Here is a 22034-nt window from a genome sequence, read left to right as displayed (position 1 = left end):
CGTTACCACGGTTACCTGCTGGCTGCTTTTATAATCTACCGTTACCACGGTTACCTGCTGGCTGCTTTTATAACAGACCGTTACCACGGTTACCTGCTGGCTGCTTTTATAATCTACCGTTACCATGGTTACCTGCTGGCTGCTTTTATAATCTACCGTTACCACGGTTACCTGCTGGCTGCTTTTATAACGGACCGTTACCACGGTTACCTGCTGGCTGCTTTTATAATCTACCGTTACCACGGTTACCTGCTGGCTGCTTTTATAATCTACCGTTACCACGGTTACCTGCTGGCTGCTTTTATAACGGACCGTTACCACGGTTACCTGCTGGCTGCTTTTATAATCTACCGTTACCACGGTTACCTGCTGGCTGCTTTTATAATCTACCGTTACCACGGTTACCTGCTGGCTGCTTTTATAACAGACCGTTACCACGGTTACCTGCTGGCTGCTTTTATAACAGACCGTTACCACGGTTACCTGCTGGCTGCTTTTATAACAGACCGTTACCACGGTTACCTGCTGGCTGCTTTTATAACAGACCGTTACCACGGTTACCTGCTGGCTGCTTTTATAATCTACCGTTACCACGGTTACCTGCTGGCTGCTTTTATAATCTACCGTTACCACGGTTACCTGCTGGCTGCTTTTATAACGGACCGTTACCACGGTTACCTGCTGGCTGCTTTTATAATCTACCGTTACCACGGTTACCTGCTGGCTGCTTTTATAACAGACCGTTACCACGGTTACCTGCTGGCTGCTTTTATAACAGACCGTTACCACGGTTACCTGCTGGCTGCTTTTATAACAGACCGTTACCACGGTTACCTGCTGGCTGCTTTTATAACAGACCGTTACCACGGTTACCTGCTGGCTGCTTTTATAACAGACCGTTACCACGGTTACCTGCTGGCTGCTTTTATAACGGACCGTTACCACGGTTACCTGCTGGCTGCTTTTATAACAGACCGTTACCACGGTTACCTGCTGGCTGCTTTTATAACAGACCGTTACCACGGTTACCTGCTGGCTGCTTTTATAACAGACCGTTACCACGGTTACCTGCTGGCTGCTTTTATAACAGACCGTTACCACGGTTACCTGCTGGCTGCTTTTATAACAGACCGTTACCACGGTTACCTGCTGGCTGCTTTTATAACGGACCGTTACCACGGTTACCTGCTGGCTGCTTTTATAACAGACCGTTACCACGGTTACCTGCTGGCTGCTTTTATAACAGACCGTTACCACGGTTACCTGCTGGCTGCTTTTATAATCTACCGTTACCACGGTTACCTGCTGGCTGCTTTTATAACAGACCGTTACCACGGTTACCTGCTGGCTGCTTTTATAATCTACCGTTACCACGGTTACCTGCTGGCTGCTTTTATAATCTACCGTTACCATGGTTACCTGCTGGCTGCTTTTATAATCTACCGTTACCACGGTTACCTGCTGGCTGCTTTTATAACGGACCGTTACCACGGTTACCTGCTGGCTGCTTTTATAATCTACCGTTACCACGGTTACCTGCTGGCTGCTTTTATAACGGACCGTTACCACGGTTACCTGCTGGCTGCTTTTATAACAGACCGTTACCACGGTTACCTGCTGGCTGCTTTTATAACAGACCGTTACCACGGTTACCTGCTGGCTGCTTTTATAACAGACCGTTACCACGGTTACCTGCTGGCTGCTTTTATAATCTACCGTTACCACGGTTACCTGCTGGCTGCTTTTATAACGGACCGTTACCATGGTTACCTGCTGGCTGCTTTTATAATCTACCGTTACCACGGTTACCTGCTGGCTGCTTTTATAATCTACCGTTACCACGGTTACCTGCTGGCTGCTTTTATAATCTACCGTTACCACGGTTACCTGCTGGCTGCTTTTATAACAGACCGTTACCACGGTTACCTGCTGGCTGCTTTTATAATCTACCGTTACCATGGTTACCTGCTGGCTGCTTTTATAATCTACCGTTACCACGGTTACCTGCTGGCTGCTTTTATAACGGACCGTTACCACGGTTACCTGCTGGCTGCTTTTATAATCTACCGTTACCACGGTTACCTGCTGGCTGCTTTTATAATCTACCGTTACCACGGTTACCTGCTGGCTGCTTTTATAACGGACCGTTACCACGGTTACCTGCTGGCTGCTTTTATAATCTACCGTTACCACGGTTACCTGCTGGCTGCTTTTATAATCTACCGTTACCACGGTTACCTGCTGGCTGCTTTTATAACAGACCGTTACCACGGTTACCTGCTGGCTGCTTTTATAACAGACCGTTACCACGGTTACCTGCTGGCTGCTTTTATAACAGACCGTTACCACGGTTACCTGCTGGCTGCTTTTATAACAGACCGTTACCACGGTTACCTGCTGGCTGCTTTTATAATCTACCGTTACCACGGTTACCTGCTGGCTGCTTTTATAATCTACCGTTACCACGGTTACCTGCTGGCTGCTTTTATAACGGACCGTTACCACGGTTACCTGCTGGCTGCTTTTATAATCTACCGTTACCACGGTTACCTGCTGGCTGCTTTTATAACAGACCGTTACCACGGTTACCTGCTGGCTGCTTTTATAACAGACCGTTACCACGGTTACCTGCTGGCTGCTTTTATAACAGACCGTTACCACGGTTACCTGCTGGCTGCTTTTATAACGGACCGTTACCACGGTTACCTGCTGGCTGCTTTTATAACAGACCGTTACCACGGTTACCTGCTGGCTGCTTTTATAACAGACCGTTACCACGGTTACCTGCTGGCTGCTTTTATAACAGACCGTTACCACGGTTACCTGCTGGCTGCTTTTATAACAGACCGTTACCACGGTTACCTGCTGGCTGCTTTTATAACAGACCGTTACCACGGTTACCTGCTGGCTGCTTTTATAACGGACCGTTACCACGGTTACCTGCTGGCTGCTTTTATAACAGACCGTTACCACGGTTACCTGCTGGCTGCTTTTATAACGGACCGTTACCACGGTTACCTGCTGGCTGCTTTTATAACAGACCGTTACCACGGTTACCTGCTGGCTGCTTTTATAACGGACCGTTACCACGGTTACCTGCTGGCTGCTTTTATAACAGACCGTTACCACGGTTACCTGCTGGCTGCTTTTATAACAGACCGTTACCACGGTTACCTGCTGGCTGCCATGGCGACCACCGTGGACACCACCGTGGATCGGCTCTCCTTCCCGCCGAAGCCGCCGCCCATCCTCTTCACCCGAACTACCACCCGATTGGCCGGGACGCCCAGAACCCTCGCCACCCGGGACTGGAGAGAGAGGGAGGACCGGGTCAGGGGTCAGAGGTCAGAGGTCAGAGGGAGGACCGGGTCAGAGGTCAGAGGTCAGGGGTCAGAGGTCAGAGGTCAGAGGGAGGACCGGGTCAGAGGTCAGAGGTCAGAGGTCAAAGGGAGGACCGGGGTCAGAGGTCAGAGGTCAGAGGTCAGAGGTCAAAGGTCAGAGGTCAGAGGTCAGAGGTCAGAGGTCAGAGGTCAAAGGTCAGAGGTCAGAGGTCAAAGGGAGGACCGGGGTCAGAGGTCAAAGGTCAGAGGTTGGGTTTATTTACAGCAGGAGAGACGTCATGTGACCACGAGACAGGTCACATGACGTTAGTTTACCTGAGTAGGGTTGGTAGTTTAGTGTAGTTTACCTGCGTGTCATTAGTGGCCTGTAGTTTACCTGAGTAGGGTTGGTAGTTTAGTGTAGTTTACCTGCGTGTCATTAGTGGCCTGTAGTTTACCTGCGTGTCGTTGGTAGTTTGACCCGTAGTTTACCTGCGTGTCGTTGGTAGTTTGAGTGTAGTTTACTGTAGTTTACCTGAGTGTCGTTGGTAGTTTGACCCGTAGTTTACCTGCGTGTCGTTGGTAGTTTGAGTGTAGTTTACCTGAGTGTCGTTGGTAGTTTGACTGTAGTTTACTGTAGTTTACCTGCGTGTCGTTGGTAGTTTGACCCGTAGTTTACCTGCGTGTCGTTGGTAGTTTGAGTGAAGTGTCATTGGTAGTTTACTGTAGTTTACCTGCGTGTCGTTGGTAGTTTGAGTGAAGTGTCATTGGTAGTTTACTGTAGTTTACCTGCGTGTCGTTGGTAGTTTGAGTGAAGTGTCATTGGTAGTTTACTGTAGTTTACCTGCGTGTCGTTGGTAGTTTGACCCGTAGTTTACCTGCGTGTCGTTGGTAGTTTGAGTGAAGTGTCATTGGTAGTTTACTGTAGTTTACCTGCGTGTCGTTGGTAGTTTGACCCGTAGTTTACCTGCGTGTCGTTGGTAGTTTGACTGTAGTTTACTGTAGTTTACCTGCGTGTCGTTGGTAGTTTGACCCGTAGTTTACCTGCGTGTCGTTGGTAGTTTGAGTGAAGTGTCATTGGTAGTTTACTGTAGTTTACCTGCGTGTCGTTGGTAGTTTGACCCGTAGTTTACCTGCGTGTCGTTGGTAGTTTGAGTGAAGTGTCATTGGTAGTTTACTGTAGTTTACCTGAGTGTCGTTGGTAGTTTGACCCGTAGTTTACCTGCGTGTCGTTGGTAGTTTGAGTGAAGTGTCATTGGTAGTTTACTGTAGTTTACCTGCGTGTCGTTGGTAGTTTGAGTGTAGTTTACTGTAGTTTACCTGAGTGTCGTTGGTAGTTTGACTGTAGTTTACTGTAGTTTACCTGCGTGTCGTTGGTAGTTTGACTGTAGTTTACTGTAGTTTACCTGAGTATCGTTGGTAGTTTGAGTGAAGTGTCGTTGGTAGTTTGACTGTAGTTTACCTGCGTGTCGTTGGTAGTTTGAGTGTAGTTTACTGTAGTTTACCTGCGTGTCGTTGGTAGTTTGAGTGTAGTTTACTGTAGTTTACCTGAGTGTCGTTGGTAGTTTGACTGTAGTTTACTGTAGTTTACCTGCGTGTCGTTGGTAGTTTGAGTGTAGTTTACTGTAGTTTACCTGAGTATCGTTGGTAGTTTGAGTGAAGTGTCGTTGGTAGTTTGACTGTAGTTTACTGTAGTTTACCTGAGTATCGTTGGTAGTTTACTGTAGTTTACTGTAGTTTACCTGCGTGTCGTTGGTAGTTTGACTGTAGTTTGACTGTAGTTTACCTGCGTGTCGTTGGTAGTTTGACTGTAGTTTACTGTAGTTTACCTGCGTGTCGTTGGTAGTTTGACCTGTAGTTTACCCGTAGTTTACCTGCGTGTCGTTGGTAGTTTGACTGTAGTTTACTGTAGTTTACCTGCGTGTCGTTGGTAGTTTGACCTGTAGTTTACCCGTAGTTTACCTGCGTGTCGTTGGTAGTTTGACTGTAGTTTACCCGTAGTTTACCTGCGTGTCGTTGGTAGTTTGACTGTAGTTTACTGTAGTTTACCTGCGTGTCGTTGGTAGTTTGACTGTAGTTTACTGTAGTTTACCTGCGTGTCGTTGGTAGTTTGACCTGTAGTTTACCCGTAGTTTACCTGCGTGTCGTTGGTAGTTTGACTGTAGTTTACTGTAGTTTACCTGCGTGTCGTTGGTAGTTTGACCTGTAGTTTACCCGTAGTTTACCTGCGTGTCGTTGGTAGTTTGACTGTAGTTTACCCGTAGTTTACCTGCGTGTCGTTGGTAGTTTGACTGTAGTTTACCCGTAGTTTACCTGCGTGTCGTTGGTAGTTTGACTGTAGTTTACTGTAGTTTACCTGCGTGTCGTTGGTAGTTTGACTGTAGTTTACTGTAGTTTACCTGCGTGTCGTTAGTGGCCTGCGTGGACACGAACAGCTCCATCTCTCCGTCTTCTCCTCGGGGAACGGCCAGCGTTACGTTCGTCTCCAGGTAGAAATGCTCCTGCCCTCCCATGTGGATCTCCCCTGGAGATCAGGATCAATACATCAGGGATCAATACATCAGGGATCAATACCTCAGGGATCAATAACTCAGGGATCAATACCTCAGGGATCAATAACCGATCAGTGATCAATACATCAGGGATCAATACATCAGGGATCAATACATCAGTGATCAATAACCGATCAGTGATCAATACATCAGGGATCAATAACCGATCAGTGATCAATACATCAGGGATCAATACATCAGGGATCAATACCTCAGGGATCAATACATCAGGGAGCAATAACCGATCAGGGATCAATACATCAGGGATCAATAACCGATCAGGGATCAATACATCAGGGATCAATACATCAGGGATCAATACATCAGGGATCAATAAATCAGGGATCAATAACCCATCAGTGATCAATACATCAGTAATCAATATCATTATTATTTGTAATATGATGTGACAATAAAGATTGATTGACCGACCGACCGATCGGATTGATTGATTGATTGATGGATTGACTGATTGATTGATTGATTGATTGATTGATTGATTGATTGATTGATTGATTGATTGATTGATTGATTGATTGATTGATTGATTGATTGATTGATTGATTGATTGATCTTACCCTCCAGGACGTGGTCGGCCTGCTTAAGCCCCGCCTCCAGGTCTCCACTCTCGATGGTTCTGATTGGTTCGTAGAAGGACTGGGCGGCGATGGCTTCCTGTCAATCAAACAGACCTGGTTCAGGTGCTGAGCTCTGATTGGTCCAGCAGCTCAGGGAGCTCTGATTGGTCCCCAGGTGTCTCTGATTGGTCTCTGCTCCCCAGGTGTCTCTGATTGGTCCCCAGGTGTCTCTGATTGGTCTCTGCTCCCCAGGTGTCTCTGATTGGTCCCCAGGTGTCTCTGATTGGTCCCCAGGTGTCTCTGATTGGTCCAGGTGTCTCTGATTGGTCCCTGCTCCCCAGGTGTCTCTGATTGGTCCCCAGGTGTCTCTGATTGGTCCCTGCTCCCCAGGTGTCTCTGATTGGTCCCCAGGTGTCTCTGATTGGTCCCTGCTCCCCAGGTGTCTCTGATTGGTCCCCAGGTGTCTCTGATTGGTCCCTGCTCCCCAGGTGTGTCTCACCTGGATGGTGACGATGGGCGTCAGCTCCTCGTACTGGATCTTCACGGCTTTAGCGGCTCGTTGAGCGTGAAGCTGCGTGTCGGCGACGACGGCGCCGATCACGTGACCCACGCAGGTCACCTGATGAATGGATGAATGAGTTCATTAACACGTTCATTTCTGGGAGAACGGTGAACTGAACGCAACATATTTGCAAATACGAACCAACGAACGAACGAACGGACGGACGGACGGACGGACGGACGGACGGACGGACGGACGAACGGACGGACGGACGAACGAACGGACGGACAAAAGAACGAACTAACGAACGGACGGACGGACGGACGGACGGACGGACGGACGGACGGACGGACGGACGGACGGACGAACGAATGACCGAACCAACCAACCAACCAACGGACCAACGAATGAACCAACCAACGAACGGACCAACGAATGGACAAACGAACAAACGAACCAACGAACGGACGGACGAACGAACGAACGAACAGACGAACCAACCAACCAACCAACCAACCAACCAACCAACCAACCAACGTCCTGCACCTGCAGGTGCGTCAGCAGAGACTCACCTGTCCGTCTGCCAGCACCGTCTCGTCCTGCTTGACTCCGGTAACGTTGCTTCCTGCGATGTCGTCAGCAAACAGGCAGCGGACGACTCCGGGGAATCGCTCTGCTGCCGAGGCGTCTATAGACCTGGAAAACACACCTGGTTAACCTGGAAAACACCTGGATAACCTGGAAAACACCTGGAAAACACCTGGTTAACCTGGAAAACACCTGGAAAACACCTGGTTAACCTGGAAAACACCTGGAAAACACACCTGGTTAACCTGGAAAACACCTGGTTAACCTGGAAAACACCTGGTTAACCTGGAAAACACCTGGAAAACACCTGGTTAACCTGGAAAACACACCTGGCTAACCTGGAAAACACACCTGGTTAACCTGGAAAACACCTGGAAAACACCTGGTTAACCTGGAAAACACACCTGGCTAACCTGGAAAACACCTGGAAAACACCTGGTTAACCTGGAAAACACCTGGAAAACACCTGGTTAACCTGGAAAACACCTGGTTAACCTGGAAAACACCTGGAAAACACCTGGTTAACCTGGAAAACACACCTGGCTAACCTGGAAAACACACCTGGTTAACCTGGAAAACACCTGGTTAACCTGGAAAACACCTGGAAAACACCTGGTTAACCTGGAAAACACACCTGGCTAACCTGGAAAACACACCTGGTTAACCTGGAAAACACCTGGAAAACACCTGGTTAACCTGGAAAACACCTGGAAAACACACCTGGTTAACCTGGAAAACACCTGGTTAACCTGGAAAACACCTGGTTAACCTGGAAAACACCTGGAAAACACCTGGTTAACCTGGAAAACACACCTGGCTAACCTGGAAAACACACCTGGTTAACCTGGAAAACACCTGGAAAACACCTGGTTAACCTGGAAAACACACCTGGCTAACCTGGAAAACACCTGGAAAACACCTGGTTAACCTGGAAAACACCTGGAAAACACCTGGTTAACCTGGAAAACACCTGGTTAACCTGGAAAACACCTGGAAAACACCTGGTTAACCTGGAAAACACACCTGGCTAACCTGGAAAACACACCTGGTTAACCTGGAAAACACCTGGTTAACCTGGAAAACACCTGGAAAACACCTGGTTAACCTGGAAAACACACCTGGCTAACCTGGAAAACACACCTGGTTAACCTGGAAAACACCTGGAAAACACCTGGTTAACCTGGAAAACACACCTGGCTAACCTGGAAAACACCTGGAAAACACCTGGCTAACCTGGAAAACACCTGGAAAACACCTGGTTAACCTGGAAAACACCTGGAAAACACCTGGCTAACCTGGAAAACACCTGGAAAACACCTGGTTAACCTGGAAAACACACCTGGCTAACCTGGCAGGTGTGGAGAGTGTGCTAACGGTGAGCTAACATTGAGCTAACGGTGAGCTAACAGTGAGCTAACGTGAGCTAACATTGAGCTAACGGTGAGCTAACAGTGAGCTAACGTGAGCTAGCGGTGAGCTAACGGTGAGCTAACGGTATCTTACAGGATCCTAGCGCGGGCCTTGCTGCTGGTTACCAGCGCCAGGTGCAGTTACAGGTGAGTTACAGCTATGCTAACAGGTGAGCTAACGGTGAGCTAGCGGTTAGCTTACAGGATCCTAGCGCGGGCCTTGCTGCTGGTCACCAGCGCCAGGTGCAGTTACAGGTGAGTTACAGCTATGCTAACAGGTGAGCTAACGTGAGCTAGCGGTGAGCTAGCGGTTAGCTTACAGGATCCTAGCGCGGGCCTTGCTGCTCGTCACCAGCGCCAGGTGCAGCTCGTTCTCGTACAGCGGGACGTCGTCGCAGTAGACGGCCTCACCTGTGGCCTGTTTCATGGCCGACAGGTGCATCATGGGACGGCCGATGACGTCATCCTGACTCTGGCCTGCAGGGACCGCCTGGTGATGACATCACAATGACATCACAATGACATCACAACCCAGACAGGTTCATGTAGGGTCGCCACCTTTAAGAAATAGAAATAAGGGACGCCCCATTTCAGCAGCACAGGCACCAAAAAAAGGGACATCCACAAAACTTCTAAACTGCATAGAAATGTATTTTCTTTAAAAAACAAAATGCTTTGTTTTAAAGTTTAAAGTGCTTTAATAGCTTTGAACTTGCATGACTGTACAGACAGACAACCATGTAGCAAGATGGTCGGAAAATTAGAATATGGTGTAAAAGTTAATTTATATTTAACTTAAAAGGTTAAACTCATATACTACCAAGTCTCACTACATGCAAAGCAAGATATTTTAAGCCTTTATTTGTTATAATTTTGATGATTGAATTGTTTATTGATTTCATAAAACCTTTTATTTTTCTTAGATTTTTTTATTTGGGGTTTTCATAAGCTGTGAGCCATAATCATCAAAATTATAACAAATAAAGCCTTGAAATATCTCACTTTTCATGTAGTGGGAAATAATATTCACCTTTAGTTGAATTTACTGAAACGATTGAAGTTTTGCAATATATTCAAATAGATTATGACGTCAATAAATAACAGAGAGCGAACACATGTTTCTGTCTTTAATGTATCCTGTCCTTTATTTTGTTCATTATTGTTAGTTCGTTGTTCATGTGTGTGTGTGTGTGTGTGTGTGTGTGTGTGTGTGTGCGAGTGTGACAGACGTGCATCATGGGACAATTGTGAAATACGGAATCAACTGCGTTCCGTATTGAACCAATACGGAACGCAGCTTTTAATTCCCAATTACGTAACAATTCGGTATTTTAAGGGACGGGTGGCGACGCTGGGTTCATGTTTACGGCAACAGGTTCAACAGGGGATTCAAAGTGATTTACAAAGACATTCAAGCATAATTTAAAGTTTAAAGAAAATAAGATTACGTTTTAAAAACTCTTTAATTTAAAAGTACCACAGTAGAAAACAGTTTAAAAGCAATAATTACAGACGGACAGACATCCGTTAAAAATAAATAACAAATGAGATGCAAAACAATAAAGCTGGTTTTTATTTTGTTAATAAAGTTCATTTACAGTCATTTTCTTCTTGTTTTTTTTTTTTTTTGCATTTGGTAGCATTTCCTGTAGCGCAGCTTCATCAGCAGTGGCGAAACTACCATATATGCAGACAATGCGACTGCATAGGGGCCCGCACGTGTCCAGGGCCCCCACGTGTCCAGGGCCCGCACGTGTCCAGGGCCCGCACGTGTCCAGGGCCCGCACGTGTCCAGGGCCCGCACGTGTCCAGGGCCCGCACGTGTCCAGGGCCCGCACGTGTCCAGGGCCCGCAGGTGTCCAGGGCCCGCACGTGTCCAGGGCCGGTACGTGTCCGGGGCCCGCACGTGTCCAGGGCCGGTACGTGTCCGGGGCCCGCACGTGTCCAGGGCCCGCAGGTGTCCAGGGCCGGTACGTGTCCAGGGCCCGCACGTGTCCAGGGCCGGCACGAGTCCAGGGCCCGCACGAGTCCAGGGCCGGTACGTGTCCAGGGCCCGCAGGTGTCCAGGCAGGGCCCGCACGTGTCCAGGGCCCGCAGGTGTCCAGGGCCCGCACGTGTCCAGGGCCCGCACGTGTCCAGGGCCCGCAGGTGTCCAGGCAGGGCCCGCACGTGTCCAGGGCCCGCACGTGTCCAGGGCCCGCACGTGTCCAGGGCCCGCACGTGTCCAGGGCCCGCACGTGTCCAGGGCCCGCAGGTGTCCAGGGCCCGCACGTGTCCAGGGCCCGCACGTGTCCAGGGCCCGCACGTGTCCAGGGCCCGCACGTGTCCAGGGCCCGCACGTGTCCAGGGCCCGCACGTGTCCAGGGCCCGCACGTGTCCAGGGCCCGCACGTGTCCAGCACGTGTCCAGGGCCCGCACGTGTCCAGGGCCCGCACGTGTCCAGGGCCCGCACGTGTCCAGGGCCCGCACGTGTCCAGCACGTGTCCAGGGCCCGCACGTGTCCAGGACCCGCACGTGTCCAGGGCCCGCACGTGTCCAGGGCCCGCAGGTGTCCAGGGCCCGCACGTGTCCAGGGCCCGCACGTGTCCAGGGCCCGCACGTGTCCAGGGCCCGCACGTGTCCAGGGCCCGCACGTGTCCAGGCAGGGCCCGCACGTGTCCAGGGCCCGCACGAGTCCAGGGCCCGCACGTGTCCAGGGCCCGCACGTGTCCAGGCAGGGCCCGCACGTGTCCAGGGCCCGCACGTGTCCAGGGCCCGCACGTGTCCAGGGCCCGCACGTGTCCAGGGCCCGCACGTGTCCAGGGCCCGCACGTGTCCAGGGCCCGCACGTGTCCAGGGCCCGCACGTGTCCAGGGCCCGCACGTGTCCAGGGCCCGCACGTGTCCAGGGCCCGCACGTGTCCAGGGCCCGCACGTGTCCAGGGCCGCACGTGTCCAGGGCCCGCACGTGTCCAGGGCCCGCACGTGTCCAGGGCCCGCACGTGTCCAGGGCCCGCACGTGTCCAGGCAGGGCCCGCACGTGTCCAGGGCCCGCACGAGTCCAGGGCCCGCACGTGTCCAGGGCCCGCACGTGTCCAGGCAGGGCCCGCACGTGTCCAGGGCCCGCACGTGTCCAGGGCCCGCACGTGTCCAGGGCCCGCACGTGTCCAGGGCCCGCACGTGTCCAGGGCCCGCACGTGTCCAGGGCCCGCACGTGTCCAGGGCCCGCACGTGTCCAGGGCCCGCACGTGTCCAGGGCCCGCACGTGTCCAGGGCCCGCACGTGTCCAGGGCCCGCACGTGTCCAGGGCCGCACGTGTCCAGGGCCCGCACGTGTCCAGGGCCCGCACGTGTCCAGGGCCCGCACGTGTCCAGGCAGGGCCCGCACGTGTCCAGGGCCCGCACGTGTCCAGGGCCCGCACGTGTCCAGGCAGGGCCCGCACGTGTCCAGGGCCCGCACGTGTCCAGGGCCCGCACGTGTCCAGGGCCCGCACGTGTCCAGGGCCCGCACGTGTCCAGGCAGGGCCCGCACGTGTCCAGGGCCCGCACGTGTCCAGGGCCCGCACGTGTCCAGGGCCCGCACGTGTCCAGGGCCCGCACGTGTCCAGGGCCCGCACGTGTCCAGGCAGGGCCCGCACGTGTCCAGGGCCCGCACGAGTCCAGGGCCCGCACGTGTCCAGGGCCCGCACGTGTCCAGGCAGGGCCCGCACGTGTCCAGGGCCCGCACGTGTCCAGGGCCCGCACGTGTCCAGGGCCCGCACGTGTCCAGGGCCCGCACGTGTCCAGGGCCCGCACGTGTCCAGGGCCCGCACGTGTCCAGGGCCCGCACGTGTCCAGGGCCCGCACGTGTCCAGGGCCCGCACGTGTCCAGGGCCCGCACGTGTCCAGGGCCCGCACGTGTCCAGGGCCCGCACGTGTCCAGGGCCGCACGTGTCCAGGGCCCGCACGTGTCCAGGGCCCGCACGTGTCCAGGGCCCGCACGTGTCCAGGGCCCGCACGTGTCCAGGGCCCGCACGTGTCCAGGGCCCGCACGTGTCCAGGGCCGGTACGTGTCCAGGGCCCGCACGTGTCCAGGGCCGGTACGTGTCCAGGGCCCGCACGTGTCCAGGGCCCGCACGTGTCCAGGGCCCGCACGTGTCCAGGGCCCACACGTGTCCAGGGCCCGCACGTGTCCAGGGCCCGCACGTGTCCAGGGCCCGCACGTGTCCAGGGCCCACACGTGTCCAGGGCCCGCACGTGTCCAGGCAGGGCCCGCACGTGTCCAGGGCCCGCACGTGTCCAGGGCCCGCAGGTGTCCAGGGCCCGCACGCGCAGGACCTGCGGACGTGCGGGCGCTGGACTTTTTTTTTTTTTTTTTTTTTTGTGTTTACATCAATGTTATGGGCTGGTTATAAAGATATATCTAGTTTAAATAAAGATTTTAATTTATAGATGATCTCGGATGATGCCGGTGTAGTGCGCATGTGTAACCCATATTTGCGTAGAGGAAGAGTTGGCGAGTGAGGAGAGGAAAGGAGTTAAGGCTGATTTATGGTTCCGCGTTACACCAACGCAGATTACGCCGTAGGGTACGCGGCGACGCACACCGTACGGCGCGCGTCGCCGCGTACCCTACGCCGTACCCTACGCCGTACCCTACGCCGTACCCTACGCCGTACCCTACGCCGTACCCTACGCCGTACCCTACGCCGTACCCTACGCCGTACCCTACGCCGTACCCTACGCCGTACCCTACGCCGTTGATTTAACGCGGAACCATAAATCAGGCTTGAGAGTTGAACTGTTGTCAGGAATTAATTAATGACTTTGCCCAGCGGAAGGCCCGGAAAGTCAAACTGTAATGGTAAGTAATGACCCTTTATTATTAATATTTGTTATAGTGATAGTCTATCACTAGTTTGTTTGTGTTTATGCGTGTTTATGATGTTTTTATTTGGTGTGCCGCCGTGCCACCAAATTTCAGTCTGTGCGCTGTGTGGGTTTATTCTCAGCTGTTGGCACTGCCGGTGTTCTGTCTCACACCGGCGCACTGTGTGCGTTATGCTGTTGGTTATCTGTGCTTTTTGTTGTGTTTATGCGCTATGATTGTTTTTATGTGGTGTTCTGCCGTGTCACCAAATTGCAATGTTTAAACATATCTATCTGCACTGTGGTTGTGTTAAGAGTTAAAGCTGTCAGTATTGCCCGTTGTCATTTAAATGGTGATAATCTGCTGAGAGATTGCGTCAATCACAGCGTCTGTTTTGCGTTGTGATGGGCAGGGCCCGGTTTAATGATCTGGCATCGGGGCCGGTGCTGAGTTGTTTCGCCACTGCCCATCAGGTACATGCTAACTCAACCCCAGCTGCTATAGTACGGTATCTTACGTATATTCGGAACATTGGGGTATATAAACGTGCCGCTAGTCTAGTCTAGTCTAGCGTAGCGTAGCGTAGCGTACCTGGTAGATCTGAGTGCTGGACGGCGTCTCTGGGTGGAACGTTTCCGTAGCGCTAACGAGCTCCGAGCTAATCTCCGGCACGTTGACGCCCTGCAACAGGTTAGCAACAGGTTAGCAACAGGTTAGCAACAGGTTAGCAACAGGTTAGCAACAGGTGAAGCTAACAGGTGGCACTAACGTGGAGCTAACCTGCAGTCTCAGCTTCCCCAGCACCGTCAGGTAGAACTTGTAGAAGAAGCTGAGCGTCAGCGTTTGCCGGTACGACGCCATCCCGCCCGGGACTGAGGGGTCAAGGGTCATCTCCTCGGCCAATGAGGAGCAGGCTCGGTGCAGAAGCTCCTCCCCCCACGGCCTGCAGGGACCAGAATTAAGATTTACTTTAGAGGACGAAGAGAAAAGAGAAGAGAAAGTCTAAAGAGAAAAAAAGTCTAAAAAAGCTGAAATTTCAAGCTTAAAGTTTAAATAAAAATTCGAGAAAAAAGTCGAAATGTCGAGATTAAATTTGAAATACAATTTCAAGAATAAAGTCGCAATTTCAAGAAAATAGTCAAAATCTTGAGAAAAAAGTCGAAATGTCGAGATTAATGTTGAAATATCATTTCAAGAATAAATTTCCTCAAAATTTCATCAAATCCAGTTAGAGCGACTGAAGGACTGACTGACTGACTGACTGACTGACTGACTGACTGACTGACTGACTGACTGACTGACTGACTGACTGACTGACTGACTGACTGACTGACTGACTGAAGGACTGACTGACTGAAGGACTGACTGACTGACTGACTGACTGACTGACTGACTGACTGACTGACTGACTGACTGAAGGACTGACTGACTGACTGACTGAAGGACTGACTGACTGAAGGACTGACTGACTGACTGACTGACTGACTGACTGACTGACTGACTGACTGACTGACTGAAGGACTGACTGACTGACTGACTGACTGACTGACTGACTGAAGGACTGACTGACTGACTGACTGACTGACTGACTGACTGACTGACTGACTGACTGACTGAAGGACTGACTGACTGAAGGACTGACTGACTGACTGACTGACTGACTGAAGGACTGACTGACTGACTGACTGACTGACTGACTGACTGACTGACTGACTGACTGACTGACTGACTGACTGACTGACTGACTGACTGACTGACTGACTGACTGACTGACTGAAGGACTGACTGACTGACTGACTGACTGACTGACTGACTGACTGACTGACTGACTGACTGACTGACTGACTGACTGACTGACTGACTGAAGGACTGACTGACTGACTGACTGACTGACTGACTGACTGACTGACTGACTGACTGACTGACTGACTGACTGACTGACTGAAGGACTGACTGACTGACTGACTGACTGACTGACTGACTGACTGACTGACTGACTGACTGACTGACTGACTGACTGACTGACTGAAGGACTGACTGACTGACTGACTGACTGACTGACTGACTGACTGACTGACTGACTGACTGACTGACTGACTGACTGACTGAAGGACTGACTGACTGAAGGACTGACTGACTGACTGACTGACTGACTGACTGACTGACTGACTGACTGACTGACTGAAGGACTGACTGACTGAAGGACTGACTGACTGACTGACTGAAGGACTGACTGACTGAAGGACTGACTGACTGACTGACTGACTGACTGACTGACTGACTGACTGACTGACTGACTGACTGACTGACTGACTGACTGAAGGACTGACTGACTGACTGACTGACTGAAGGACTGACTGACTGACTGACTGACTGACTGACTGACTGACTGACTGACTGACTGACTGACTGACTGACTGACTGACTGACTGACTGACTGACTGACTGACTGAAGGACTGACTGACTGACTGACTGACTGAAGGACTGACTGACTGACTGACTGACTGAAGGACTGACTGACTGACTGACTGACTGAAGGACTGACTGACTGACTGACTGACTGACTGACTGACTGACTGACTGACTGACTGACTGAAGGACTGACTGACTGACTGACTGAAGGACTGACTGACTGACTGAAGGACTGACTGACTGACTGACTGAAGGACTGACTGACTGACTGACTGACTGAAGGACTGACTGACTGACTGACTGACTGACTGACTGACTGAAGGACTGACTGACTGACTGACTGACTGACTGACTGACTGACTGACTGACTGACTGACTGACTGACTGACTGACTGACTGACTGACTGACTGAAGGACTGACTGACTGACTGACTGACTGACTGACTGACTGACTGACTGACTGACTGACTGACTGACTGACTGACTGACTGAAGGACTGACTGACTGACTGACTGACTGACTGACTGACTGAAGGACTGACTGACTGACTGACTGAAGGACTGACTGACTGACTGACTGACTGACTGACTGACTGACTGACTGACTGACTGACTGACTGACTGACTGACTGACTGACTGACTGACTGACTGACTGACTGACTGACTGACTGACTGACTGACTGAAGGACTGACTGACTGACTGACTGACTGACTGACTGACTGAAGGACTGACTGACTGACTGACTGACTGACTGACTGACTGACTGACTGACTGACTGACTGACTGACTGACTGAAGGACTGACTGACTGACTGAAGGACTGACTGACTGACTGACTGACTGACTGACTGACTGAAGGACTGACTGACTGACTGACTGACTGACTGACTGAAGGACTGACTGACTGACTGACTGACTGACTGACTGACTGACTGACTGACTGACTGACTGACTGACTGACTGACTGACTGACTGAAGGACTGACTGACTGACTGACTGACTGACTGACTGACTGACTGACTGACTGACTGACTGACTGACTGAAGGACTGACTGACTGACTGACTGACTGACTGACTGACTGACTGACTGACTGACTGACTGACTGACTGACTGACTGACTGACTGAAGGACTGACTGACTGACTGACTGACTGACTGACTGACTGACTGACTGACTGACTGACTGACTGACTGACTGACTGACTGACTGACTGAAGGACTGACTGACTGACTGACTGACTGACTGAAGGACTGACTGACTGACTGACTGACTGACTGACTGACTGACTGACTGACTGACTGACTGACTGACTGACTGACTGAAGGACTGACTGACTGACTGACTGACTGACTGACTGACTGACTGACTGACTGACTGACTGACTGACTGACTGACTGACTGAAGGACTGACTGACTGACTGACTGACTGACTGACTGACTGACTGACTGACTGACTGACTGACTGAAGGACTGACTGACTGACTGACTGACTGACTGACTGACTGACTGACTGACTGACTGACTGACTGACTGACTGACTGACTGAAGGACTGACTGACTGACTGACTGACTGACTGACTGACTGAAGGACTGACTGACTGACTGACTGAAGGACTGACTGACTGACTGACTGACTGACTGACTGACTGACTGACTGACTGACTGACTGACTGACTGACTGACTGACTGACTGACTGACTGACTGACTGACTGACTGACTGACTGACTGACTGACTGAAGGACTGACTGACTGACTGACTGAAGGACTGACTGACTGACTGACTGACTGACTGACTGACTGACTGAAGGACTGACTGACTGACTGACTGACTGACTGACTGAAGGACTGACTGACTGACTGACTGACTGACTGACTGACTGACTGACTGACTGACTGACTGACTGACTGACTGACTGACTGACTGACTGACTGACTGACTGACTGAAGGACTGACTGACTGACTGACTGACTGACTGACTGACTGACTGACTGACTGACTGACTGACTGACTGAAGGACTGACTGACTGACTGACTGACTGACTGACTGACTGACTGACTGACTGACTGACTGACTGACTGACTGACTGACTGACTGAAGGACTGACTGACTGACTGACTGACTGACTGACTGACTGACTGACTGACTGACTGACTGACTGACTGAAGGACTGACTGACTGACTGAAGGACTGACTGACTGACTGACTGAAGGACTGACTGACTGACTGACTGACTGACTGACTGACTGACTGACTGACTGACTGACTGACTGACTGAAGGACTGACTGACTGACTGAAGGACTGACTGACTGACTGACTGACTGACTGACTGACTGAAGGACTGACTGACTGACTGACTGAAGGACTGACTGACTGACTGACTGACTGACTGACTGACTGACTGACTGACTGACTGACTGACTGACTGACTGACTGACTGACTGACTGACTGACTGACTGACTGACTGACTGACTGAAGGACTGACTGACTGACTGACTGACTGACTGACTGAAGGACTGACTGACTGACTGACTGACTGACTGACTGACTGACTGACTGACTGACTGACTGACTGACTGAAGGACTGACTGACTGACTGACTGACTGACTGAAGGACTGACTGACTGACTGACTGAAGGACTGACTGACTGACTGACTGACTGACTGACTGACTGACTGACTGACTGACTGACTGACTGACTGAAGGACTGAAGGACTGACTGACTGACTGACTGACTGACTGACTGACTGACTGAAGGACTGACTGACTGACTGACTGACTGAAGGACTGACTGAAGGACTGAAGGACTGACTGACTGACTGACTGACTGACTGACTGAAGGACTGACTGACTGACTGACTGACTGACTGACTGACTGAAGGACTGAAGGACTGACTGACTGACTGACTGAAGGACTGACTGACTGACTGACTGACTGACTGACTGACTGACTGAAGGACTGACTGACTGACTGACTGAAGGACTGACTGACTGAAGGACTGACTGACTGACTGAAGGACTGACTGACTGACTGACTGACTGACTGACTGACTGACTGACTGACTGACTGACTGAAGGACTGAAGGACTGACTGACTGACTGACTGACTGACTGACTGACTGAAGGACTGAAGGACTGACTGACTGACTGACTGACTGACTGACTGACTGACTGAAGGACTGACTGACTGACTGACTGACTGACTGACTGACTGACTGACTGACTGACTGAAGGACTGACTGAAGGACTGACTGACTGACTGACTGACTGACTGACTGACTGAAGGACTGACTGACTGACTGACTGACTGACTGACTGACTGACTGACTGACTGACTGAAGGACTGAAGGACTGACTGACTGACTGACTGACTGACTGACTGACTGAAGGACTGAAGGACTGACTGACTGACTGACTGACTGACTGACTGACTGACTGAAGGACTGACTGACTGAAGGACTGACTGACTGACTGACTGACTGACTGACTGACTGACTGACTGACTGACTGACTGAAGGACTGACTGACTGACTGAAGGACTGACTGACTGAAGGACTGACTGACTGACTGACTGACTGACTGACTGACTGACTGACTGACTGACTGACTGAAGGACTGACTGAAGGACTGACTGACTGACTGACTGACTGACTGACTGACTGACTGACTGACTGAAGGACTGACTGACTGACTGACTGACTGACTGACTGAAGGACTGACTGACTGACTGACTGACTGACTGACTGACTGACTGACTGACTGACTGACTGACTGAAGGACTGACTGACTGACTGACTGACTGACTGACTGAAGGACTGACTGACTGACTGACTGACTGACTGACTGAAGGACTGACTGACTGAAGGACTGACTGACTGAAGGACTGACTGAAGGACTGACTGACTGACTGAAGGACTGACTGACTGAAGGACTGACTGACTGACTGACTGACTGACTGAAGGACTGACTGACTGAAGGACTGACTGACTGAAGGACTGACTGAAGGACTGACTGACTGACTGAAGGACTGACTGACTGACTGACTGAAGGACTGACTGACTGACTGACTGACTGACTGAAGGACTGACTGACTGAAGGACTGACTGACTGAAGGACTGACTGAAGGACTGACTGACTGACTGACTGACTGACTGACTGACTGACTGACTGACTGAAGGACTGACTGACTGACTGACTGACTGAAGGACTGACTGACTGACTGACTGACTGAAGGACTGACTGAAGGACTGACTGACTGACTGACTGACTGACTGACTGACTGACTGACTGACTGACTGAAGGACTGACTGACTGACTGACTGACTGACTGAAGGACTGACTGACTGACTGACTGACTGACTGAAGGACTGACTGACTGACTGACTGACTGACTGACTGACTGACTGACTGACTGACTGACTGACTGACTGACTGACTGACTGACTGACTGACTGACTGACTGACTGACTGACTGACTGACTGACTGACTGACTGACTGACTGACTGACTGACTGAAGGACTGACTGACTGACTGAAGGACTGACTGACTGACTGACTGACTGACTGACTGACTGACTGACTGACTGACTGACTGAAGGACTGACTGACTGACTGAAGGACTGACTGACTGAAGGACTGACTGACTGACTGACTGACTGAAGGACTGACTGACTGACTGACTGACTGAAGGACTGACTGACTGAAGGACTGACTGACTGACTGAAGGACTGACTGACTGACTGACTGAAGGACTGACTGACTGACTGACTGACTGAAGGACTGACTGACTGACTGACTGACTGAAGGACTGACTGACTGACTGACTGACTGAAGGACTGACTGACTGACTGACTGACTGAAGGACTGACTGACTGAAGGACTGACTGACTGACTGACTGACTGACTGACTGACTGACTGACTGACTGAAGGACTGACTGACTGAAGGACTGACTGACTGACTGACTGACTGACTGACTGACTGACTGAAGGACTGACTGACTGACTGACTGAAGGACTGACTGACTGACTGACTGACTGAAGGACTGACTGACTGAAGGACTGACTGACTGACTGACTGACTGACTGACTGACTGACTGAAGGACTGACTGACTGACTGACTGAAGGACTGACTGACTGACTGACTGACTGACTGACTGACTGACTGACTGACTGACTGACTGACTGACTGACTGACTGACTGACTGACTGACTGACTGAAGGACTGACTGAAGGACTGACTGACTGAAGGACTGACTGACTGACTGACTGACTGACTGACTGACTGACTGACTGAAGGACTGACTGACTGACTGACTGACTGACTGACTGACTGACTGACTGAAGGACTGACTGACTGACTGACTGACTGACTGACTGACTGACTGACTGACTGACTGAAGGACTGACTGACTGACTGACTGACTGACTGACTGAAGGACTGACTGACTGACTGACTGACTGACTGACTGACTGACTGACTGAAGGACTGACTGACTGACTGACTGAAGGACTGACTGACTGACTGACTGACTGACTGACTGACTGACTGAAGGACTGACTGACTGACTGACTGAAGGACTGACTGACTGACTGACTGACTGACTGACTGACTGACTGACTGAAGGACTGACTGACTGACTGACTGACTGACTGAAGGACTGACTGACTGAAGGACTGACTGACTGACTGACTGACTGACTGACTGACTGACTGACTGACTGACTGACTGACTGACTGACTGACTGACTGACTGACTGACTGACTGAAGGACTGACTGACTGACTGACTGACTGAAGGACTGACTGACTGACTGACTGACTGACTGACTGACTGACTGACT

At 51.3% G+C, this 22034-nt stretch overlaps 1 protein-coding gene across 1 annotated transcript in view; it reads right to left on the bottom strand.

Moving 5' to 3' along the window:
• Window positions 1–22034, bottom strand: part of xdh (xanthine dehydrogenase) — an 84887-nt gene that overhangs the window by 14258 nt on the left and 48595 nt on the right. The window contains exons 15-22 of the mRNA XM_061730875.1: window positions 14556–14718; window positions 14367–14456; window positions 9270–9439; window positions 7525–7648; window positions 6950–7069; window positions 6451–6547; window positions 5720–5844; window positions 3175–3308 (exon numbers count right to left, since the gene is read on the bottom strand). Coding sequence (XP_061586859.1) covers window positions 3175–3308; window positions 5720–5844; window positions 6451–6547; window positions 6950–7069; window positions 7525–7648; window positions 9270–9439; window positions 14367–14456; window positions 14556–14718 — 1023 coding nt within the window. The remainder of the gene's footprint in view (window positions 1–3174; window positions 3309–5719; window positions 5845–6450; window positions 6548–6949; window positions 7070–7524; window positions 7649–9269; window positions 9440–14366; window positions 14457–14555; window positions 14719–22034) is intronic.

Source organism: Cololabis saira, chromosome 10, assembly GCF_033807715.1.
Source record: "Cololabis saira isolate AMF1-May2022 chromosome 10, fColSai1.1, whole genome shotgun sequence".
NCBI lineage: Eukaryota > Metazoa > Chordata > Actinopteri > Beloniformes > Belonidae > Cololabis > Cololabis saira.
This window is presented reverse-complemented; position numbering and strand designations above follow the sequence as displayed.